This window comes from Oncorhynchus tshawytscha, linkage group LG05 (assembly GCF_018296145.1).
Source record: "Oncorhynchus tshawytscha isolate Ot180627B linkage group LG05, Otsh_v2.0, whole genome shotgun sequence".
Lineage (NCBI taxonomy): Eukaryota > Metazoa > Chordata > Actinopteri > Salmoniformes > Salmonidae > Oncorhynchus > Oncorhynchus tshawytscha.
The window spans coordinates 16,844,111-16,870,409 of record NC_056433.1 but is presented as its reverse complement, the minus strand read 5'-3'; the positions used below and the strand labels follow the sequence as shown (position 1 = coordinate 16,870,409).

General features: G+C 42.1%; 2 protein-coding genes across 2 annotated transcripts; both read right to left on the bottom strand.

Annotated features, from left to right (window-relative positions):
- Positions 1 to 147: 147 nt before the first annotated feature.
- On the bottom strand, positions 148 to 23,867 carry LOC112250027 (zinc finger protein 292). Its single transcript, XM_024419843.2, has 8 exons — positions 23,668 to 23,867; positions 10,085 to 10,239; positions 9,638 to 9,716; positions 9,223 to 9,358; positions 8,843 to 9,048; positions 8,396 to 8,532; positions 8,042 to 8,183; positions 148 to 7,847 (listed from the first exon to the last, which is right to left on the bottom strand). Exons 1-8 carry the CDS (start codon positions 23,827 to 23,829, stop codon positions 729 to 731), a joined length of 8,136 nt encoding a protein of 2,711 aa, XP_024275611.2. The 5' UTR covers positions 23,830 to 23,867; the 3' UTR covers positions 148 to 728.
- Positions 23,868 to 24,581: 714 nt separating this feature from the next.
- On the bottom strand, positions 24,582 to 25,876 carry LOC112251698 (5-hydroxytryptamine receptor 1E-like). Its single transcript, XM_024422654.1, has one exon. The coding sequence runs from the start codon at positions 25,797 to 25,799 to the stop codon at positions 24,654 to 24,656; it is 1,146 nt and encodes a 381-aa protein (XP_024278422.1). The 5' UTR covers positions 25,800 to 25,876; the 3' UTR covers positions 24,582 to 24,653.
- Between the last annotated feature and the right edge of the window lie 423 nt (positions 25,877 to 26,299).

Sequence of the window (26,299 nt, the reverse complement as noted above, 5' to 3'; positions counted from 1 at the left end):
CCCACTGTTCCTATGCCGTCATTGTAAATAAAGAATTTGTTCTTAAATTACTTGCCTACTTTAATTTAAAATATTAAGTTCTCTACTAGCCTTGTAATTTAAACAAAATGACAAATCTGAACACGTGAAAGAAACACCAATGAGAAATGCAATCTGTAACAAAATTGTTTATCTCAATTAAGTTAGACTGCTGGTCGCAGTAGTTCATTGAAAAAAACAAAACAATATTTACACAACATTGTCTACGTACAAATGAACATTTACAAGGCATATTGAAACAACAACATTCACAAACTATACACATCACATTCCATTTGTTTAAAAGGACCATTTCATTGTCTCATGGGGATACTTATCACATGACATTGTAATGTTTTTCGCCTTCAATTTTAAATTTAGTTTGCAAAGGCAATGTGCTGGGAAGATAAATACAAACATGCTTAAATTTATCCTACCAATAATACATATAATATAAAATGAGATCAATATATAAGAGACAAAATATATTTACAGACTCAAGGTTACAGTAAATAATGTATCATTTTAAAACAACTTCCACATAGTCAACTGAAAAACCGTGGATTTATATTTTGCGGTGAAAAAACAAAATCATAAGTATTATTGTTTTGGGCAACATTCTGCAGCAGGTTGAAAACCATTCTAATCCTGAGTTACGGTGTTCTGACAAGAAAAACATTTAGCCAGTCACTTAAATACTACATCGGAATCTATTTTTCTAATATTACTGTGGGTCGCATTTCCTGGAGCTGCTTCAGCAGAGTATCAGCTACATCCAAAAAGGATTTGTCCACTACAATTTTTACATTTTTAAGTGATGTCAGCTTCTGAGGGTTCCTGAACTCAAGGGTATCAAAGCCTTTTGGGTAGTGCAAGTATGTGTCTGACCTTGTGCACAACACTGTAGCGTTTCTCAGTCGAATCCTCTTCTTCAGAGCGTTTTTAGATGGGCTTGATTGCTCCAAGAACTTTAAGAAAGACATCTCGAATCCCATGGGCTTAAAGGAGGTCAACGTTTCACTTTGATCGTTCATTTCATCCTGGGTAAGGGCAGTGCTAGAGGAGTCGTAGTCAGATCCATTTTCTCCACAGTAAACCGCATTACTCCTTGTCAGCCTCTTGCGTTTTACAATTTTTTCAAAAACACTTTTCCGTGGACTTCCTCTCTTGCGTTTCACCACCACAGAACCATCAGATGCAGTTTCTGAGCTTTCATCATACGAAGGTTTGGTGTCACACAGGTCGCCCTTCCCCTTTCTCCGTAACACAGGTTTTGAATACTCGTCAAACTCACTTCCTTCTAGGCCCGTGTCTGCTGTGTCCTCGCTGTCGGATATCTCTGAGGAGGTCTCAGACTTAGAGTCATCGCTCCTGGCAGCGCGGAGGTTTCTACGTCTTGGGTATTTCTTGCAAAATATGAAGTGGCTTCTCTGCTCTTCTAAGTATCGCTCGGACAGTCCGTGCCCCATGTAGTGCTTCATGATACTCCGTTCAGACTTCATCACTGAATCACAGCCCTTTATCATGCAGGGGTATTGCAACTTGCATTTCTTAATGCACATTGCAGACGCTTCATCCTTAGTTTTCAAGGAGGGTTTTCCATATTTCGTCCAACTATTTTTTTCTGTCTTGTCAGTTTTCTTTTTGTCACCTCCCTTCTGTGTAATCTTTTTGTTGCCCTCTATGTTTTCTTTCCCATCGCTTGATTTAGTTATTTGGTAATGTGAATTCTTGGAGTCAGATTTCTCACAATCTTCACTTTTCCGTTGGTTCATCAGTTGGAGTTTGTAAAGGTCATGATGCTTTTTCATGGTGTGCCTCAGCAGGTTTGACTTTGTAGCGTAAGCACGGTCACAGCCTTCGACATCACATTGGAACATCCCATCCACAGGTTCCATTTTGGCAAGTTTTGCCTTGTCATGTTCTTTTTCAATATGTCCGATGTACTTCCAGAAAGCAATGAAGGATGCTGTGCACCCTTGCTGATCACATCGGAATCTGCCTAGGTTGATGTTTGACATCAGAGATCCTGCTTTATCCAGGCTGAACTTGTGAAGCTGGAGGTAATGCTGCAACATGTTCGGAACGTCTTGGAATACTCTCGAGCAGTCGCTCACTTGACATCTGAGTTCTGTTACCTGGGTTACTTCAACCTCTGGTTCCTCCTCCATAACCCCCTCCTGCTTGATTCCGTTTTTCTCATCCTGTTCCTCATTTTGATCATTTTCATCTTTCATTTCACATATAGATAGAGCAGACTGATGGACAGCCCTGTAATGGAGGATTAAATTATGCTGAATTGTAAAGGCTGCTGCACATCCTTGATGAACACAGCGATATGGCCTGTATGGACTGAAAGAATCATTTGCCTCAGACTTCTTCTCTTTCGTCTTCTTGGGAATTTCGACTTTAGGCTTTTCTACTTTAGGCTTTGGTCCTCTCTGCAGCTTGATTTTGGATGTCTTTTCTAGCAAGGGAGCACAAACCTGAAGGGGATCTGATGGAGCAGGCGTCATTGAGTCAGCTCTTTCTGCCAGGTAGCCTCCAGATTGTTGACTGTAATGAGTAGGCATAGGCCGAGATGGAGCTGGTATGTGTTGTCCATTGGACCATTGATCTGCATCAGGAGGGGTCATTAAAGGCTGTTGGGGTATTGTTGAGTAGTGTGCGTTAATTTGATATTCAGACATTAGCATTAATGGTGTCTGATCATGCATGGGCATCCTTTGCATTGGCTGCATTCCCATGGAGAGGCTATTATCATGATATCTCTGGTCAGCTATGCCTTGAGAAGTCTGCTGTTTGAAAGGATGTGGGTGGTAGTCTTGTTTAATCCTTTCTCCTGAAGCAAACACGTTTTTTACAGTCATATCTTGATTTTGGCTCACATCCGGGAGTGAATGTTGACGTCTAATATTCTCCATTATTGAGTGGGGCGCTTTGGCAATCTGACCAGACAAAGGAGGCTCTGAAGGCACACGTGGTTTGTCTTCGTTATTAGCAAATCCAACCGTGTTGCTTGACTTGCGCTTCATGATTAGTTCTGCAATCTCCCGCTGTGTCAATCTGTGAGCTGTCTGACAGTGGGCCTTAAGGTTTGAATTGCGGGTAAAAGTCTTATCACACATTTGACAAGAGAATGGGGCAAATTTCCCATGGCTTTTCTTAATCGAATTGATCATCTCATTGGTGTAATTGTGAGTCTTGATGAGGTGTTTTAAAATGGCATCTTTTGTCATGGCCCTGTATGTGCAGTTGTCACTCTCACAGGCAAACAGCTTTCTACAGCCATCAGGAATCTGTGTATCCTTCTCTTTTGAGACATTAGGCTGGAATGATTCAGTAATATTGCAAATATCAGTGCAGCTAGGTTTTGTGGAGGAATATGTTGGAGTAGAATCACACACCTGTTGTTTGTCTAAGTCTAGCCTCTCTAATGCAGTCTGAATGTCCATTATCCAATGCTGTTGGTTTGCAGGTGTTAGATTTGGACCAAGATCAACATCATTTGCAACGATGCAGGTAGGAGCAGGTACCTCGTGGTGTCGAGAGGAAGCCTCCCTGAAATTAGTAAAGCTCTTCATGGGTGCTGCTCCGTTCATTTGGGCAGATGATACAGAGGGGATTCCGTGATCAATCATCTTGGAAGGCTGAGGACTTTGACGCACTCCAAAATGTTGTACATCATTGGTTGTTGGATTGGATGACACCAGATTCAAAGTGGCATGTGTGTCAGTGCTGCTTGTCCCAGATACACTGCTTCTTCTTTGGAAGTCTCCAGCTAAAATCTGTTCACGCAATCTTTTCTTGACATTATGTTCCGCACTCTTCCTCCGTGTCTCCACCGGTTTGATACTTGTTGCTGCTGGACTGTGTTGAGGCCGAGGGTCTGGTGAGGTGATCTGCAACATGGGGTTTGTCATAAGGTTTTCCGCCAAACTAGCCATTGCAGCCAGAAGTCCATCATTAGACAGCCCTCCCGAATTGGAGGCAGAATCAGAATTCCCCTTCACTTCTTTCATCTTCATCAGTGTTTCTGCTCTGAGTAAATTATCAATATGGTCTGTGGGAAGTCTGTGAAGTGAGACAGTGGGGTTGTTTTCTGCAAGCACCTGAGTGAGAAGTGGCTCATAGAATGCACTACTGCCAAACCCAGGGTCACATGACTGCTGAAGATAACCATCTGTATACGATTCATTTTCTGTCTTCACTTGGACATTTCCTGTGTGCTGTATGACTGTGCTTTCTGGCAAGCGTCCAGCAGGTCCGTAGGGGCCATAAGGATTTTGGAACGTTGGCTGGGGAATTGCTGAGGGCTCAAACATATTGGGAATATTTGGAGTAACCATAATTTGTTTAAGAATCTCATCGGGTTGTTGGCCATCATTTGTATACGGTGCAGCAGGGTTATACTGTGAAGCTGGTGGGGGCTGAGTATTGAGAAGTTGCTCTGAATTGAGAAGATCAAGAAATGATGAAGGCAAGTCTGCTGTCAGGAGCTCCGTGTCATAGGCTTTGCAGTGTAAACGTTTGGACAAATGGCCTCCAAGTGATTTAGGATTTGTAAATTCTCTACCACACCTAGAGCAAATGAACTTTCCATCTTTAACAATGGCAGGCCACTTTGTTCTTTTGTTGCGCTTGACTTTTTTGCCCATCTGGATTTTTTCAGCAGCGTTTTTGGTGCAGTCTTGAGATTCACTGTTGTTTCTAGCTAGCAATTGGTTTCCTGCAAGGACATGTGATTCCATGTTGGTTTTCTGCATTCTTCGACTCCTTTCAGGGGGATTGAAATTAGAACGCAAATTACTTTGAGTCTGCGGTGTGTAGGGAAGTGCAGCATTTACCAGCTGATTTGAGAGACTTGAGTCCTTCAGAATGTCCACATAAGAGGGGTAAACAGGCTGAAGAACATTATCCATAGTTGTTGGAAGCAGTGACTCTGCTGGTCTTTCCACATTAGGTCGCATCATATGACCGGATGGAATAACATGAACATCCATTCCTCCACCACCCATTTGTGGCATCCCTTGCAGGTTCGAGGAGGGATATACTTGAGAGTGATAATTCTGGATTTGGTTGTTTCCTGGCGTTTGTTGCCATGGCATACTAGGTGGTGCATATTGATTGGGGTTGTTTCCTAGCTGGGAGAGTACAATGGGATCTAAGATATTGTCCATTTGGTTGGGGAAAGCTTGGCTTTGGACAGCAGCTGAATGGGAAGCGTAAGAGTGGTTTGAGTTTGAGTACAGGGGCGGGGTTGGCTGAATGACCTGTTGATGTTGTATTGGAGTAACAGAGTTATGGTTCCCGATCAGAGGCAGACTCGACGGGGCAACTTTTCTTGCTTTTTCATGTTCCCTTGTTTTTCTCTTAACAAGTTTCCATTCTGTATAAAACTCTGGGTGAGCTGCTTTCATATGCTTGGTAACACTTCTGTAGGAGCTGTAGTTGCGATCGCATGACTCCAAAGCACAGTGGTGTCTCTCTCCTTGGGTTGGGGCAGGAGTAGCTGGTAATGGGTGTTGCTGTGGGGCAGGAGTAGCTGGTAATGGGTGTTGCTGTGGGGCAGGAGTAGCTGGTAATGGGTGTTGCTGTGGGGCAGGAGTAGCTGGTAATTGGTGTTGCTGTGTGGCAGGAGTAGCTGGTAATTGGTGTTGCTGTGTGGCAGGAGTAGCTGGTAATGGGTGTTGCTGTGGGGCAGGAGTGCTTGCTAACGGGCCCTGTGTATTCTCTGTTCTGCAACCAGTGGCTGGCAAACGAGTTACTAGTGGAAGAAGTGTGTGAGAGACCGATGGGAGAATTTGAGGCATTGGAGTTGACATGTAATGGGAGGTCTGGCTTGATGCTGACATGTTAACAGACATGTGTGGATGTTGTTGTTCTTGCACTGGTACTCGGTAATCAGAATTGTAGTTCCTGGATTCATAATTTCCATCTTTGCGAAAACTCTGGACCTGACCTTGAAACACACTTGGTTGTTGGGCATGATGCAAATCCCCAGGATATTGGTATGAAGCTAATGGAGGATTATGTGGTTTGGGTCTCATATAGTCATATGCAGCAGTCTCTGAGGGGTCTTGGTGTCTATGTCTCAGCTGATTTGGTTCATGTGTTTGTGCATTTGTAGTAGACCGAATAACAGATCTTTCTGAATATGGGTACAGTTCTTTTACTGGTGGCTCACTTTGAATCATGTATCGTCGATCATTCTCAACAGGACCTTGAGAAGCATTCAGCAGGTTGTCAATCGAGTGCTTCACCTCAACAGATGCTGATGGATGAGAAGCCTCATCAACATCCTCTGAGAAGGAAGCCTGATCAGAAAGCATCCTCTGGTCCAGAAAATGAGAAAGGTCAGTGTCTGTAGCTGGGTATTCCTCCTCTTTTGTGACATGTTCCTCCTGGTGCAGATCCAACTGTGACTGAGAATGGAACACTTTTCCACAGTTAGGGACTTTGCAGGTGAACGTTTTGTAATGCTGTGACTCATGGTCATAAAGCTTATAGGCTTCATTGAAAATCTTCCCACATCTAGGAAACATGCATCTGGCTTTAAATACGACATGTTCTTTTCTGTGTACAAGCAGCTCTGTGTTGGAGAGAAAGCTGGCCTTGCAGTTCAACTGTATGCAAATGTACGGTCGGACACCACAGTGCACTTGCAAATGATCGTTAAGGTGTGTGACATTAACAAATTGGCGACGACAATACTGACAAATCACTTTTTTGTTCTGCATTTCAAGGAAGCGCTTTGCTTCATCGTTATCTCTATGTGCTTTCACATGAACAAGAAGATTTCGGAAATACTTGAATCCCTTTTTGCAGTTCACAACAGGGCATGTGTTTTCCTCAGTGCTGCTTTCGGTCTTAAGTCCAGATACTTTAGTCTGAACTGATTCTGTCTGAAGCGACTCCCCATTGTGTTCTTGGGAATCGCTGTTTGCATCTTTTTTCCAAAGTAGATTTTCAGTCTTAGCTTTCAGAGCCGCAATAACAGGAGCAGCCGTTTTGGGATTAGCTAATTTTTTATTTGTTTTAATTGCAGCTAGTCTTTCCTTGCATGATAGCTTTACGTGTGATGCCACGTGTGGTTCCAATATGTCTTTTGAGGTGAAGGTCTCTGCGCATATCGGGCATCTATAAAGTCCATCTTTGTAGTGAGTCTGTGCATGACGTACAATCCTGTGCCCCAGAAACTCCTTGTCACACAGAACACAGTACTGCATGTATGCCTGCCAGTTTCGAAACCTGGCCGAGATGAACCCTTTCTCTCTCAGTTTCTTTGTCTCTCGGATTTTCCGTCTTTTATCCGTTATTTCATTCAGTTCATGTGTGGTGTCCACGAAGTAGTCTGTGACGTCTCTGAACACTTCCTCACCCTGGGCTGTGTCCTCCTCCTCCTCAGGGGCCTCTGGGATCTCATTGTCATTCAGCAAGTCAATGGAGGACACAATGGAGGCCTCCTCACCCATAAGGGTCAGGCAGTGACGCTTCAGTGTCTTCCAGTCCCAGAACTCAGGGTCAAAAGGCCACTGGGTCTTGAACACCAGCAGGAGCTCACAGCGGAGCGAGTTAGACACAGGAAGATTCTCCTCCTCCAGCTTCTGGTCTGGCTCGTTGTACAGAGTCTCCACGGCGTAGTAGGAGTCCACTGTGGGTTCCAGGAGGAACTCTGTCAGCTGGCAGGCCCGCTTTACCTCTAGATCAGTGGGCAGCAAACAGGAGATGGTTTTGCAAATGGTGGCCTTGTTGTTTGCGTCACTTGATTCCAACTGTAGAGCCCGTATGCACATGTCAACACACACTGGCAGTCCAACCTTACCCACCTGTAAAAAACAAACAAAAAAACAACAGGGTTTTAGAGGGAAACGCACTAAATATTAATTGACTATCAATGAAACAATAGAGCATATGGCACAAAAAAAGTGGAGTGCTGACTATACAATGCAAAAATTATAGTGTGCCATGTTCAGTCTATATACACCCAGAAAAAAATGAATGTATCAGGGCAGAAGCTTACCTCTGATTGAATGACTTTGATGAAGAAGAGGATGTGGAAGACCGTTGTGGACAGCAAAGACATCTGACGACAACTGTCCAGGAACGTCTCTTCAGATGACTCCATCCGCTTCAGCAGTTTGCTCCAAAACAGTGTCAGCTCCCTGGAGAGAAAATAAATAAACCAAATAGCTTAATAGTCATAATATATTCTATAATACCTGAATTATCTGAAGAACTAAACAAGAGATTGCACAGTTTTATTTTGTTTTACTGTAAGTTGAAACAGGTAATAACACAATAGATATACATTTCATAAGTCAAACAGATAGGAGGGGTGGGCTTCAATGCAAGAAACGTAGCGCCGTGATCTTACCAGGCACAATAAGTGTCTCCTTGGAGAAGCTGACGTGTTAGAAAGGCTGAGCATAAGCTGAAGGCTCCCCTCTCATCCCCTTCCGACTCCAGGTTACAGATCATTTCTAGTGCATCACGGCAATCAACCTCGGAGAGCTGTCGATAAAAAGGAAGAGCTGCATTGCATTCAAATTATATTTCAATGTGGTATGCAACAGGTCTGCCTCAAGCCACAATTACACCTTTTCCATTGAATGGTCTGCCTTTTGTTGATGAAAGTCTCAATTTCATACACTAGAAAACAATAGCGAGGACAGAGAAATTCTGATTGGTGCAATGAATCCACGGAGGCCTGACAGTTAAATAATTAAAGTATCTATGGGCCCTGTTAAAAAGTTGCGGACTATATAGGGAATAGGCTGCCATTTGGGACTCAACCTGTTTCTAGCAGACTGTCCCAACCTACCTCCTCCATTAGTGGTTCCTGTGCTGAGGCAGAGCACAGGCAGACCAGGTACATCTGCTTAAAGATGTGCCCTTTTCCTTCAAACTCGGGACACTCTGCACAAGCCCTTGCCAGCAGTGCAGCCCTCTCCATGTGGTTCTCCTTAATAAGGTGCTTTACTCTCATCTCCAGCAGAATGGGTCCCTCAAGTCGAAGGAACTTGTGAACTAAAGAAGAGGATATTGAGATTCACAGACACAATACAAATAGAGTACTGATATAAAATGCTGGTTCAAATGTACAACACTTGAATAACAACTAGTATCAAAAGTTGTTCCTGGATCTAGACACACTGTTGTGCACAGGGTTCTCTTCCTTTATTGTAGTAAAAGAAAACTCACCCTCCTCCGTTTGTGGAGACTCATTAGAGAGGAGACTACGCAGGGTGCTGTTTGTCCACACACCAGTCTCCTGGGCCACAGCAGACAGGAGGGCCAGCTGTGTGATGCCATTCTCCTGCAGCTGGGAGTGTGCTGACTGCAACACACACAATTCACTCAGTGACAGTATTCTCAAAGCCGTAGGTACTTTTAGAAGCAATTACGCATTCAAATTAATGGTGCATCCTTGCAACATATATAATATTATGTAGTACATTTCAGAAACAGAGCAAATGGAATCTTATCTTAAAAGACTATCCTGAACAGATAAAGCAACTCAATCAGGAATACAGTAACCTACAAGTGTAGTTTACAAGACCTCATTGCATATAAAAAGGAAACATTTCGTCCTTTGTGACATGACTAAGCATTTTACCTGAACAGATGACTTGAACTCTTCCCACAAGGCATCTGGGAAGTTTTCTGGCAGGGAGAGCAGCAGCTCTATACAGCTCCTGCACAACCAATAGGAAATCAAATGAGCTACCCAAACATGATGACTAAAGCCTTTGTATTTTGTGCAGTGATTTAAACATAATCTGAAGAATAAAGGCAAGTCTGATTGGTAATGATCAATAATGTTAACAAAGCACTGTAAAACAAATGGCTGGAGATGGTGTTAGGTAACATCATCCAATGTTTCATTCTACATGTAGGGTGTATCATACAATTCTACATCTGAGATAATGTATAGTACAGTAATTAATCTGATGTGCATTTCAAATTATGTTCTTCTAAAAAATATCATGGGTACTAATCTTGCAGGCACATGGAGAACAACAAGCAGGTTAAACCCCTCCACAAATTAGACAGGCGTACTCACAGTGAGAGACGTTCAACTACGAGGGGGACGTTTTCACACTGAGAGGAGAGGCAGGAGGAGACCTGGGCATAGCTCAGCAGGGCCACTGTATACACCTCCACCAGGGGCAAGGGCTCCTCCTCCATCCTCCATCGACCAGCATACTCCACCAGAGTCTAGAGAGAGAGACAGAGGAGGTTACACTCACCTTTCTCTTATGCACCAATGAAGTCATCCACAGAGAGCTATAAAGGCAGATGTTTGATATCTTTAGATGCAATATAGTGCCTACCACCACTACTGCTGAAATTAATTTGCAACAGGAGGGGGGCGAAATTTCTATAATTAGCCTAAATGTTTGTATGTGAAATGACAAGCAGTTGTAATGCATCCTTTTTAGACCAGTAGAATACATTTAAAAAAGCTACCAACCACTTCATTCATGTTGGATATGGTTTATGAGTCTACATTTCTCCAACGTCCTACAGAAGAGATGTGTTGCTCCTTTCCATCAAAGCAGAGGGGGCTGGGCAGATGCCCACACACAGAGAGCAGTGAGACTCTGGAGAGCGCAGACAGACAGATGGGCCTGGAGGAGAAGCCCTGTTCTGAACAGCATCAAAAGACAAGTAGTTCTGACAGCTTCTCTCGGTCAGGCAACTCCTCAGAGAGAATTAGGTTATAAAAAGGTTCATGAGAATTGTTCAATGACGAATAAATCTGATTTAAGTGAGAAACCACAACTTTATTCTGCTCATGATGGAGAGAGAACCTTTCATGGCCTGTGTGTGTTATTAGCTACCTCAGTATTGTTGAACTATTCAATCTCAGTGTACCTTGGCAAAGAAACAACAGTCTACGTTACTGTTAAAGTCACTGCATGGATGGTTGGCTGCACTTTGTCTCAGACGGCTCAGTGACAAGAGCCTACTAGTGGAAAAAGCCTTTGCAGGTTGGTGAGGTTATGGGGACTTCTCTCCAGTAACAGCTTCCTGTTTTGCTCTTCGGGAAATAAATGCTAGCTGGAGACAGGGCTGAGGCTAGTTGGATGCTAGAACATTGGGCTGGGCGACATGGCCTAAAAATTATGTCTAGATCTCTCAAATTTATGGGTGATTCACGATATATCTAGATTTTTTTAAACGTAAAAAGTTAACACTGCATTTCAAACAGTCAGGAATAATGTAAAGAATTAAGGGCTTGTAAAATTATTAATAGGCTAAATATTCAGAAAGTATTCACACACCTCGACTTTGGTACAGCCCGAATTTCAAATTAAATTGAGATAGTGTCAATGGCCTACACAAAATACCCCATAATGTGAAAGTGGAATTACGTTTAGATATTTTTTACAAACTCATTAAAAAAGTGAAAAGCTGAAATGTTTTGAGTAATTATTCAACCCCTTTGTTATGGCAAGCCTAAATAAGTTCAGGAGTGAAAATGTGCTTAAGTCAAATAATAAGTTGCATGGACTAACTGTGTGCAATAATAGTGTTTAACATTTTTAATAACTACCTCATCTCTTTACCCCACACATTCAATTATCGGCAAGGTCCCTCAGTCGCGCAGTGAATTTCAAACAGACCAAAGACAAGGGAGGTTTTCCAATGACTCGCAATTGGTTGACGGGTGAAAAAAAATTAAAAAGCAGACGTTGAATATCCCTTTGAGCATGGTGAAGTTTTAATTACATTTTGGATGGTGCATTAAAACGGCTAAAGAGTTTAATGGCTGTGATAGGAGAAAACTGAGGATGGATCAACAACATTGTAGTTACTCCACAATACTAACCTACATCACCGGGGCCAAGCTTCCTGCCATCCAGGACCTCTATACCAGGTGATGTCGGAGGAAGGCCCTAAAAATGGTCAAACTCCAGCCACCCTAGTCATAGACTGTTCTCTCTGCTACTGCACGGAAAGCGGTACCGGAGCGCCAAGTCTCGGTCCAAGAAGCTTCTAAACAGCTTCTACCCGCAAGCCATATTACTTCTCAACAGCTAATCAAATGACTATCCACACTATTTGCATTGCCCCCCCACACCCACACTGCTGCTACTCTTATCTAATTATAGATACTTTAATAAATCATTGTGGCGGTACCCCCTGTATAAAGCCCCGCTATTGTTATTTACTGCTGCTCTTTAATTATTTGTTATTGTTATTACTTTTTTTAAAGGGATTTTCTTTGCTGCATTGTTGGTTAAGGGCTTGCATGTAAGCATTTCACTGTAAGGTGTTGTATTCGGCGCATGTGACAAATACAATTTGATTTGATTTAATTGATAGAGTGAAAAGAAGGAAGCCTGTACAGAATACAAATATTCCAAAACTTGCTTCCTGTTTGGAATAAGCCACTAAAGTAAAACTGCAAAAAGAAAAATGACAAAGAAACATACTTTATGTCCTGAATACAAAGCGTTATGTTTGGTGCAAATCCAACAACATATCACTAAGTACCACTTCATATTTCAAGCATGGTGGTGGCTGCTTCATGTTATATTTATGTTAGTCATTGGCAAGGAAAAGGAGTTTATTTATTATTAATAAAAAATAAACAGAATCGAGCTAAGCACAGGCAAAATCCTAGAGTAAAACCTGGTTCAGTCTGCTTTCCAACAGGGAGACAAATTCACCTTTCAGCAGGTCAATAACTTAAAACACAAGGCCAAATAAACACTGGAGTTGCTTACCAAGACAACATTGAATGTTCCTGAGTGGCCTGGTTACAGTTGACTTAAATCAGCTTGAAAATCTATGGAAAAACCTGAAAATCGCTGCCTGGCAATGATCAATAACCAACTTGACAGAGCTTGAAGGTTTTTTAAAATTTTAATAACGTGCAAATATTGTACAATCCAGGTGTACACAGCTCTTAGAGACTTACCCAGAAAGACTCAGTTGTAATTGCTGCCAAAAGTGATGCAAACATGCAATGACTCAGAGGTGTGAACACTTAGTGGGGCAAAAAAGTATTAAGTCACCCACCAATTGTGCAAGTTCTCCCACTTAAAAAGATAAGAGAGGCCTGTAATTTTCATCATAGGTGCACTTCAACTATGACAGACAAAATGAGAAGTTAAAAAATCACACTGTAGGATTTTTAATGAATGTATTTGCAAATTGTGGTGGAAAATAAGTATTCGCGTCGCTGCACAGCTATTTTCAGGTCTCTCCAGAGATGTTCGATCAGGTTCAAGTCTGAGCAACTCAAGGACATTTGTTGTCCTATTGGAAGGTAAACCCCACCAGTCTGAGGTCCTGAGCGCTCTGGAGCAGGTTGTCATCAAGGATCGCTGTACTTTGCTCCGTTCATCGGTGCCTCGATCCTGACTAGTCTCTGCCGCTGAAAATCATCCCCACAATATGATGCTGCCACCGCCATACTTCACCATAGGGATTGGTGCCAGGTTTCCTCCAGACGCGACGCTTGGCATTCAGGCCAAATAGTTCAATTAGAGTGTTTCATCAGACCAGGCAATCTTTCTTCTCATGGTCTGAGTTCTTAAGGTGCCTTTTGGCAAACTCCAAGCGGAATGTCATGTGCTTTTTACTGATGAGTGGTTTCCGTCTCGCCACTACCATAAAGGCATGATTGATGGAGGGCTGCAAAGATGGGAGAACCTTCCAGAAGGACAACCATCTCCCCCAGAGAAACTCTGGAGCTCCGTCAGAGTGACCATTGGGTTCTTGGTCACCTCCCTGACCAAGGCCCTTATCCCCCCGATGCCTAAAGCTGGCCAGCTTTAGGAAGAGTCTTGGTAGTTCTAAACTTCTACACTTTAAGAATTATGGAGATCACTGTGTTCTTTGGGACTTTCAATGCTGCAGAAATGTTTTGGACCCTTCCCCAGATCTGTGTCTCAACACAATCCTGTCTCGGAGCTCTACAGACAATGCCTTTGACCTCATGGCCTGGTTTTTGCTCTGACATGCACAGGCAACTGTGGGACCTTATATAGACAGATGTGTGCCTTCCCAAATCATGTCCAATCAATTGAATTTACCACAGTCGGACTCCAATCAAGTTGTAGAAATCTCTCAAGGATGATCAATGGAAACACGATGCACCTCAGCTCAATTTCGAGTCTCATAGAAAAGGGTCTGAATACTTGTGTAATTTTTTACAATTTATTTGTAATAAATTTGTCATTATGGGGTATTGTGTGTAGATTGATGAGGAAAAAATTGAGGTTTGAATACTTTCCGAATGCACTAAACTTTCTGAAGCACTGTAAGCCTTCCACAACCATAAGACCCACTAATAATTGTATTTTTTCAAAATAGTTTAACCTGCCAATGGCAGTAAGGATTGTGCCTTACTGCCTTTCGACAGTAGAATAACAAATGTTGGTTTCAATGGCATATCATGAAATCTTAAAGAATTCGCATTTTTCCTATGGTCGGATTTTGTCTGTAGGCGGTTAAAAGCAAGGTAAGATATGTGAATGTAAAATGTCCAGGTTTCAAACAATGATATGGCTGGATAGGCATCGCATATATAATTATTTATGTTATGGAAATGTATAATATTATAAAATCATTCCAATGTTGGGCAAATAGGTCTATTAAAATGCACGTCTGTAGGCTATGGCTATCAACTATGGTAATCTAGAGAATATGGTTGTATCTCCCTGGCCTGAACCGATTGTACACATACAAATCTAAGCTTGCTCCCCAAGCCGACTGGTCTTGCGTGCTATCGGTTGGGTTGCCAGAGACGCAACCCAGTCGTTTAGTCTTTTTGTTCTGTATCTATGGATGCGACCCTGGAATAGAAAATGTGCGCTCATCAGGACACTGTTGTTCAGAGGAGCTAGCCAACACAGCTAACACTTCAAACTGAAGCTAGAAAGACTGCATACTAGCTGCATCTCATTTTACCTGTTTTTTGCTGACATTTTTTTGTACAGTATATATCCATTAAAATGATGCCAGTTGATTCATGATTTTGACCTGCTGATGAAAGCTGTCTGCCTCGTCCCGACAAACAGGAGATTATTTCAATATTGAAATTGTTGCAAATGTCAGAGAAAGAGACTGCAAGGTTTATACAAATCTCTGCTGTTGAAAACCGAATGCTAGTTCAAAAGAAAAATGGGAGATTAATGTCTCGATTTTTATAGTGGAGATCAAGTTTATAAATTGCCTTGCTGGGAGTGAGACAGTGGATTGCACAGTGAGATGGAACAGTAAATAGGCATTTCAACATCATAGCTTAAGCCGGTGGCAACTTGTGGAATAGACACCGGCTGGAATGCCTTTTTAACCAATCAGCCTCCAGGATTAGACCCACCCGTTGTATAAGGCTTTTTACTACAGGGTGAATGTGTTACCTTGTCGGGCAATGATGAATGCCCCAAAATGTCAAGCCCCAACTTGGGCATCATCTTGACGTGTCTCTTGAGATCCCCAGGACCAAGAATCCAACAGTTCCTGGAAGATGTTGGACCAGAGAAGACAGCCTTCAGAAATGTGCCACTGCAGAAAAGAAAATGACGACACTGCCTTCTGGGAAGTGAGAGAAGCTTGTGGATGACTGTCATTTTGTGTCTAAGCATTTTGGAAACCTGTAAATGGGGATCTTGAAAGTCTCCACTCTCTTTGACCACTCCAGCTGGCCAGATTACCTCAATGTACTCGCTATTTTTGGCCTGGAGGAGCTAAAGTTGTTCACAGACCACTTTAGCCACATCCTGGAGGAATGTCAGGACTTCCAAGTCCTCCACACATGCAACGTGTGAGCGGCTGGAGCTCAAGGTAGATGTCCGCCACTTCAGACACCTTCAGCCACAGGTGCTGTGGCAGCGCCTGCTGCAAGCTACTGTTGGGAGGCCAGACCAGTTCTCCCACATCAGGGTAATGGTAAAGATAATGCTGGTCTTTCCCATGAGCTCATACAGCTGTGAGCGAGGGTTCTCAGCCATGAAGTGCATCAAGTCAGACTTGAGGTCCAGCCTGTCTACCAGCATGATGAACAGTCTGCTGCTGATCTCTGTCCATGGCCCGGAGACTGAGCACTATATGGCAGAGAGGGCCGGTAGCAAGTGGTGAAACTCAAAATGGGCAAGACTAATAAATTGCCAATTTCATCAAATCTGGCAACCTCTCCTCTCTTATATTGACCATTCGGCTCTCTAAATTTGTACATTTCAATGCACTCTCACTTGTGATCTTTTAATCTACCCTTGGGTGGCATGTGCTTGCCCCATCACCCATGCTTTCCCCTCTCTGCTCTTATGTTTATATAAGAATTGCATACCGGTCTTTTCTACAAAGTACCTATACACCATTCTTGTGTGTGTTCAGAAAAAAAAAAAAAGGTTAAGATGACCATTCAGTGACTGAAGAGGGAGGGTGAAGCAAAGTAAGTGAAGGCTGGGAAAGACAAACGTATTTTATTGTATATTGTTGTGTTATGTTGTTTAAATGGGGCAGCTGGTAGTGGAATGTAATCTAACTTAAGTTGATTCAGTAACCAGTTCTCAACAACATTGTTATGTTTTAGATATATTGTATACATGTGGTTAACATGATCAATTAATACATAATGTAATGTGTCTGTTTTTCATTAAGATGCAAAAAAAAAAATCTTAAATCAAGTTTATGTAATAAAGATTTGTGTATTTCTGAGACTGATAGACAATTACTTTAAAAACACTGCAAATGACCTAGACCCATGTTGGCATATGAAAACATAAAAAAACAAGTATTTCATTTTGGGAGGGTTCAAGTTGACAGGGCCAGTCAACTGCAGGAGAAAAGTGTCTCCCTGACAGAGATATGGATGCAAGGACTGACCATCTGTGATATCAAAACTATAACTGTAACCATGTTGAGGCTATATAGTGTTTCTATACATTTACTTTGGTATAAAAAAAGCTTATGGTATAGGACAGTTGAACTAAGCTCATGAGGCATTTATAAATAATATTCTTTAAGAATACAGGTTCGTACCATTAATTTAAAAGTAAAAAATAAATACAATTGTTGCAACTACAGATTTCCCCTTTACAGAGTACTCTCTCCTCCAACAGCAAGTTGGCAACACTGTCGCAGATTGACTGATCCCAACTCATGCTTCTAGTCTTTACCTTCAACACGCTGACAAGACAACACCCTGCTTGATGCCACCTGTAAAACGAATAGGATTCAAACATGTATGCAGTGTACTCTACACAGCCTACAGTGGCTGCCTAAAAACCTATCTGTCTGACTTTCCCCATAGTCTCCCTCTCTCTACAGGTGTTTATGACAGTTGCTTTTTAATTCAACTGGGCTCTCGTTGGCTCTGAAGTGGATCACAAACAATAACAACAATAAGCAGTATTCCTAATCATAACAGCAGGTCCTCATCTGAACCAGAATCTAGGATTACAATAAATGTTGAATATGGCTATTCTCCTTTATGATCAGGATGCAAACATTTAACTTCCCATGATTAATCATTTCTAAAATACTTTCGGTGAATACCAGAGAATGGAGTTTGCTACCGTTACGACCAGTATGTACTTCCAGAAAAGGTCTATTGCAACTGAAAAAAATGTTTGGAAGAACGTACGCATTGTTTTTGACTAAGTGCGCATGTGCCAAATCTACCTCTTCAACACCTCCTGTAACATTAGTAATGAAATTAAAGTACGGTAATTAAAGCCTATCCAGAATTATAAGCTGGTTGGTTCAAGCCCTGAATGCTAATTGGCTGGCAGCAGTGATATATCAGACCCTATACCATGGTTATGACAAAACATTTATTTATACTGCTCTAATTACCTTGGTAAACAGTTTATAATAGCAATAAGGCACGTCATGGGGTTTGTGGTATATTCTATTCGCTAATGATGCTAGTGAAGAATATCCTAGCCTATACATTGATGATCGGCCCTGCTTTATTGAGGTTGCGAAACTTTGCAGGCCAGGAAATTGCCAAATTTAATTGCGGGAAATTTAGAAATGGGGTGAGCAAAATGACTAGTGGCAAAAAGGTCACAGTCCTATTTAACCCAACAATCCAAAGAAACTATGCTATGAGACTTGCTATGAGACTTGCTATGAGACTAAAAACAGAGCTCAAGTGCATCCTGTTTCCATTGATCATGCTTCAGATGTTTCTACAACTTGGTGTACACCTGTTGATTGAACATGAAAAGCACACACCTGTGAAAGATGGAAGGTGTTTGTGTTCTCGGAAGTACGGCAACTAATCAGTCTCCTCCGTTCCAAATATACTGAATCTTTGGAGTAAATTCCTAGTGGGAGAGGTTTTTTTTTTCCATCTAGATGTCTTGGTAAGTCACAGTACTTAATGAACTTTAAACAACTTTATTTTTTATGAGAGAGTGGTCTGCCAGCAGGCAGCTTCAGAAGCAGCATTCCTTTACAGACAAATAAAATGCCTGTTCAGTGGCGATTCGAAGAGTCAGAAGGAACATGCCGTAGCCAAGGTGCTTTCACGGGTATATTTCACGCGGTATCATTTCATCTCTGAACAGAACCCCCCCGTTCCACTATTCTGACGAGCAAAATAAAATTTCTGAACGGATTCAAACCCCAAAAATGTAATGGTATATATATCGTTCCTTTCGGTTTCTTTTTAAACCTCTGAAAAGTACATTATTTTGTTTACATTTAGCTCAACATTAAATTACTTGCTATGGAGAAGGCAAGCTATTTACATGCATTGGACAGACAAGTGTAGGGCTTCAGAGCATTGGCTTAACATTGAACTTGAGCTACCTAGCTTGTGTGTCCACCAGAATTTAAATAAAAACACGTTTTACCTTTTTGTAGTTAATAAATCCAATGCATGGCTCTACAGTGCAAACTTTTTATTTGCACATACAACTAAATATTTTGCTGTGAGACTGGAATTGTCTATTTAGGCACACCAGTGCATCAAAAACAATTAAGGATTCTAGCTTTAATACCTGAAATATTTTTTCATAGTCCTTGTAAAAAAGGTCAGTGTAGAGCCCTGCAATTTTAAACGTGATAAGGATACTATAGTTAACTATCAATGAAAAAGTTCATCCATTCTTTGCACTAAAAAAATAATAATAATCTCACTCCCTAATTTCTGAATAACACTAACGTCAGTAGGCAATAGTAGACTATGCTTCGTAGGGGGAGGTAGCCTACACACACACACAGATTTTCAGCTGGCAGGCTGACACTGAAAAAAGTTGTGACATAGTGAGGGCTTTATAGGCACTTTGTTTTTTTTGTGGGACTAGGAGAAAGAAAAGAAAATGCCTGGAATGTAAAATAACAGTATTAACCGGTTCCTATGCTGTTAATGGTTATGTTCCTGAAACAGTATAGATTACTTTCATTTCCAGTTCTGATTCTGTTCCTCAAAAAAAATGTACAAATAATTCTGGTTCCGTTCTCTGAACTGATTCCAACCTCTGGCGGTAGACATAACTTCATTGACCGGCACTAGAATTCATACATACACAACCATTGTTCTTCAATGTGAATAGACTGGGAATTTTATGATTTCATCTTATTGTTTTAATGGAAAACTAATCCCCCCCCCCCAAAAAAAAGTGCTTAAACATTAAGCAAAATTGTCCATTTGTCACATCCCTAACATATCCTATATTGTTTACTTAATCGACTTACTTTAAATATTAATGTATTCCGTGTGGTGCGGGTGAAACAGATATGACATTCAAATCAAAATCAATGACCTTTCCTGCTGCTGGATCAGCCGACCTGTGCCCGGCAGTAATAAGAGATTTTATTGGAAGTGCATGAGAGGTGAATTTGGCGAATGCACACTTGGTCTAAAACAATACTTAAGATTCTTTCCAGACAAGGCATTTTTTCAGTTGCATGTAACTTTTTACTTAGACTTTTTTTGGAAGTACATACCGGATGTAACGGCAGTAATGACGATAGTTACTCAGCGAAACTCCATTCTTTAATAAGTACCGTATGCATTTTGAAATTATTAAGCTTAAAAAGCTGGTGAATGGCTTCTTCCTGGACATAAAGGAGATACGCAATATTCAATGTTTCTTGTAAATCCAGATTCTGGTTCAGTCCTCACCCTGTCAACTTAGAGTAGCCTTATTACTTGATAACAAAAACAAGGTTCCACATCGCAGATCAGATCCACAGATAAGTTGTAAACACAACACACTGACACATACACCAACCCCACACATGCTGATAAAATTATATATTTCAGTGTGTCAGCACAGGGATATACTCCCATCAACATCCATCAAACCCTCAGAGCGAAAGACATAGCATAGCTGTCAGACACGGAAGTAATCCCAAAGGACACCCTATTCCCTATATAGCGCACTACTTTTGACATGAGCCCCATGGCCTTGGTCAGAAGCAGTGCAATATAAAGGGAATAGGGTGCCATTTGGGGCGCACACACAGCTGAGGTCAGAGGTCATGTGTATTTGATTTCATTGTAAGCTGCGACTGGGATGTGTAGGAGGATCTGCTGTTCTCCCGGCTCTCTCCACAACCTCTACACCTTGGTAGATATCACAGTAGGCCTTTAACAAATGCACTGGCCAACATAATCCAAACAACCAGTTATTATTTATTACAACTTTCTTTAGACTGGAACCTAAAGAAAAAGTAGCCTTAGAATTGCAAATAAATTAAACCATCAAGTGTTTTTCTTAGCTAGGCTAAATAACCCATCTAGAGTATATACTGTAATACAGTCTAATAATGTATTGTGATTGTATTTATGTAACAATGCCTCAACAAGAGACTTTCCTCATGAGAGGCGCTAACTAAATACATAGAATCCCATTCACCCCTCCATTTTGATCTGGTCCTAATTAGAGAGAAGGGAGGCAGGAGGGGGACCTGGGCTGGTAGACATCTGGTAGAAAGCACACTGCCAGTCCAGCCAGACTAACACCAACAGTAGAGTAGGATCATCCATATTCATCACCATCCATCATCCATGCTGTGACCAGGGGCAGTGGCTTGTCTCATGTCTTCAATTTCCAGACAACACATGGCATCCTGAGACCGAGCCGGGGTCGGGTGGGAGGAGGCGATTTACAACACTCGGCCACGCGGATGGTAGTCTAATAACACCACCATACACTCACTCTGCTAGATGAGCTGAGTGGAGGCTGGGGAGCCATGCATATCTAGGAACCCAGCTGGGCACCTGGGAATAGTGCTCTTTCAAGCATCATGCAGCTGAGTGTGGAGGTCAGAAAACAAGCAGTTCTTCCACACAGACAGGCAGAAAAGGAAAATGCAAAACAATGTATGCTGTTTGAAAAAGAATGCTGGATTGTCATGAATAGCCAACAGATATTTTTTTTAAAGATGTAATTTTGTAAACACACTGCTGAATTCAAATGTACATGCTGGAAGATGAATGACAATTTAAGTGTGAAGATGAAGAACCATGCCTACTGCAGTGGCGCTCATCCGTTCTCTCTGTCCTTCCATCCTCCCACACAGCGCAAGGACAGTCGTTGCCTCTAGCCACAGATATTCACACATGCTTGATATTCTACTGCAACAATGGCTGGCACATCAAAGTCCAAAAACTCTGTATGCAACTAGATTCAACAGAATTATTAACAGCATGCTAATGAGGCATGCTACTGTTCGTTTAGACCTCTGTTCATGTGTTACAATGCAAATCATTATTGTTACAGCAATTAAAGTTGGTTTAGCCAAGGCTGGCTCCATGCATAAGCAGTCAGTTAGGGGCCCAGGCCGCCAGGGGCCCCTAACCCCCAAAAAATAGACACGTTTTTGGGGGTGGGAACTCAGTCAGGGTCTCAACTTACTGTTGAGAGTTATAATGGCTCTACACACAAGGTGCAAGTTAGAAATTTGGTTGTGCATGAGCAATTCTTGTCTTATGTCAGTTACTCAATTAGCCATGTCAACTAACATTTTTTTGATTGGCAAGTCTGTCTAGCCAGCTATCTAAAGTTGTTGTAATCATGGCCAAATACCCAGGGGCCCTGTACTACAGGGGGCCCCTATTGATTTTGTTAGTCACTCAGATATCATTAACATAAGGCAACATAAACATAAGTCATGGCAAAATGGGTAGATTTGCAGGGAATTAGCTTTAAAAATGCAAAAGTATTTACCACATGGCAAATTTAATAGAATACCATTAAATTAGCTGAAAAACAGATTTGTTTTGCTCCATGGCAAAATTGGTAGAATTTCATTTAATGTGTTGTAAAATTGCCAAACTCTCTCCACCCCTTGGCAAAATGTGTATAACCGCAGAAATTCTGCATTAAAAAGGCTACATTTTCTCCACAACCCATAATCAAATGTGTAGGATTGCAGGAAATGTAAACGTATGTTTCTCTCTGCCGTCAAGAGGGGTCCATGTTTTGTCCTTGAGGACTCTGGAGGACTTATAAAGTAATTTTACTATCGTCGCCTCAGTCATGAATGGTACAAGCCCTTGACTATGAGCAAAACATTTGATTTTTTCTACATGAAAACCAGGTTTATAGTAATTAACAGTTCATTGTTCTTCTTCATCTGACACTACCCAGTCGACTGAAAACTTGGCCAGATTAAATATGGGTCAGTAAACCAATAGATTCGTGAAAGGCACAAGAAAGTAAAGGTGGCACAGCCTCAGTAGTGCATCAAACTTGATGGGAAAATGTGTTCAACGATTTCAAAAGGAGTTCACACTGTAACAGAATAGCCTAACTCAGGTGTTTCAAACCTTTCCTCTGGGACCTCCAACAGTCCATGTAGTTTACCTAGCCTACACCACAGCTATGACACACCTGATTCAAACTTGTCAACTAATTTTAAACCCTTTGAATAGGTGTATGAGGGCTACATGAATAGGTGTATGAGGGCTACAAAACAATTGTGAAATGTCTGGGGGTCCACGAGAAGAGGTTTGAAAACTACTGTCCTAGTTAACTCAAAAATGTGTTATATAACCCACATTTAGGAACAATGGCTAAATGGGTAGAGTTTCAGTTTGACAATCCGAGACCATGCATGGACACAAACACCCCACATTTATTTGAGACCTGTCAGCAAAAGATGCGGTGTAGTGTGTGCGAGGCCTGTCCCATTGCAGTGAAGCAGAACAAAGCCATTTGTTCACTAGTTAGCTACTAGCTAGCTAGCTGCTTCATTATCGTTAGCATAGTAAATTAGTTGCAAGCCAACTACAAAGCTGAGACAGTAATGGATAGTTTAACGTTAACTTTATCAACGGCCGTAAAGTCAGCGTCTCTGCGTAAACTAGACATGACAAAGCAAGGCTGATGATGTACCTCCTCATTGCGCCTATGATAATTCAATAAGCTAGCTATGTCAGCACACAGTATCAAAAGGGTAGCTAAGCTACAGACAGTGTCAACATCAAATCATTTATCTGTCTAACGTTACCAACGTGCGAAAGTCAGTCACATAACACAATAGCACCAGCTAGTGTTACAACAAGTATACGTATGCTTATTTGACATAAATCATTAAACCATGTCCACATTGACAATGGCAACATTATTCAGGATTGTAAACTAGCTTAAGCTAGCTATGCTAATGCAAGGCTCGAGGGTTATTTTGGAATCGCCAGCGCGCACAGCGAAAGAAATAACTAACCTGGCAAAAGTGTTGACAATACTGAGTTGACGACTGAGTCGGAGAGTCCGTACTGTTCTTCAGTGCAATTGCTAATTTTAGCAATTTCTCTCGGAGCGCCACAATCGTTGCACTGGTATCGGTCTGTGCGCTGAGGTTTTGTTCGGCCTCTTCGTCCGCCATCTTCACACCCAACTCGGTCGCGTACCACTGCCGCGTACGCAGACAGCATGTGACCAGAATAATTAACGCACGCAGAATCAAATGCCACTGTAGTCCACCGAGGGGCGTAGCAGTTTTGAACTCTGTGGTAGGTAGCAGGCTGCGCGTATGTTTTTTTTGCGTGCAGGCGCTTAACTATTATAAATCAACTAAACTTAAAGACATCAAGAGGCCAATAAATAATGAACATTAGGTTAAATAATAAATAATGAACATCAGTTCAAAACGTAATTTTAGTGATTGTATTCATCACAATCAGGTAAGGTAATCATCTATCAGTCTTACCAGCGCCTTTAAAAAATGTATGGGTGCGGAAGTCAGTTTCTCATCCAGGTCTTTGGTCACTCACATACCGTTTATTTCAGCCTAGTATGGAGGGATAGATACCTACAGTGAAATCAGTGAGGGGGAGGACGCCTCATAATAATGTCTGTAATGGAGCAAATGGAATGTGATTTAGAATTCTATTTTGCAGGAGTGCCTGGTGTAGTAAAACCAATTGAGACAAAAACATTGAATATTTACTTAAACCCCACATTGGTAAAAATGTAGTTCATTCACAAAGTCATAAAAAATGTATGTATGTGCATTTATAAGCCATGATTATTCATGGTCAAAGTTTGTGTTTACGCAAAGATGAAGAAGCATTACTTTTAAAAAAAATAAAAAATAACTTTTATTTTGAAAAGCACAACATCACATAGCCAATGGACACACTGCATATAACTTTCCTTCATACTTTCCCCGATGGGACTATTCTGTACGTTCAACCTGGGCCTGCAAATCTATGCATGCTCCTTTCGTCTGAGCAGTTTCTTAAAGGCAAACTTAAAATCCTCATTGAAGCTGGTGTAAAGTAGAGGATTAATAAGTGAGTTGATGTAGCCCAGCCAGGTTAGGAATTCTGACACCTGGGGTGAGGCAGTTATGACCTGTAGGCCCACAAGGAGCTCCTTCAGAAAGAAAGGCAGCCAGCAGAGGATAAAAGCCCCGAGGATGAGGCCCAGGATACGTGCTGCCTTCCTCTCCCTGGAGGTACAGATCTGGCTCCTCTCATCTGCCCTGTCCATATCTGTCTCAAATGAGGGGATACGGATGGTGGCATTGAGCCTGTCAAACTCCAGAGTGGGGTCTGAGGTGGATAGGTCCGATACGCAGAAGGTGTGTGCCATACGGCAGTGGTTCAGAGAGTTCTGGCTATCAGTCTTTGTCTGGCTTCGGCTGCTGAAGTGCCGCGATGAGCCCCGTTTCTGATAGAGCGTCTTAGCAGCATTGTAAATCCTATAGTACAAGATGAGAATAAGGGTCATGGGGATGTAAAAGGCCCCGAAGGTGGAGTAAATAGTGTAGCCCACGTGGTCATGCTCTATGATGCACTGTTTTGGGCCGTGGCTACCGGGCCTGTGTCTCCAGAAGAGGGGTGGAATGGATATGAAGACTGAGATGACCCAGATGATGCCCACCATGACAGCTGCCCGGCGGGCCGACCTCTTACGGGCATACTCAATGGCCTTGGTGATAGCCCAGTAGCGGTCCAGCGCTATGACACACAGGTGCAGGATGGAGCAGGTGCAGCAGGTCATGTCCACACTCAGCCAGGCCTCACACACCACCTGGCCCAACGACCAGTACTCTGTGGCAATGTATAGGATGCTGATTGGCATGACCAGGATAGCTACCAGGAAGTCGGTGAACGCCAGGGAGCAGATGAGGTAGTTGGCGGGAAGATGGAGCTTCTTGGTGGTGCAGATGGCTGTGATGACAGCACTGTTGGCGAGCACAGTGAGGAGGGTGAGTAGCGCCAGGATAACCACCAGCACCACCATCCTGTCTGTGAAAACCACCACAGGGAGAGTGCTGTCTGGAGCTCCTGTGCTGTTGGTGATATTGGGCCCTGTGGAGCTGTCCCCAAGGTCCCTCTCCATCTCCATCTTCCCCAGACAGGGCCAGCTCTCCCCCACTGATGGGCACACTCTGTCCCAGGAATAGGATCCACACTATAGGTCAGTGGTCACACTGTAACACACAAAACAGACATATATGGTACATTAGAAAGTGCATAAAGATTAATATTTCATAATAGAACATTTACACAGACTGTCACAGTGACCTTGGTGAAAACTTGTTTTCAGTAGGATACTTTCATTAGAACTCAAACAAGTACACTAGATGTAATTTTATGTAATATCTTTTGTATAATAGGCACTTAACACTGGAGGGCACATTGTTTCTTTGCTCTAGCAAACTTTAAATTAGTCTTTGTATTTTTCACCTGCCTTTTAATCAACAGAGCTGCCCTTGGCAATTGGAGTTTGTTATACAATAGAAGAAAGATAGACAATAAAGGTAAAATAGTGCAGCCCATGGTAGTAGTTGAGCTTCTGAAAGGTGAGGGATTTGGATTTATAGTGGAGACTTTATAATCCAATGT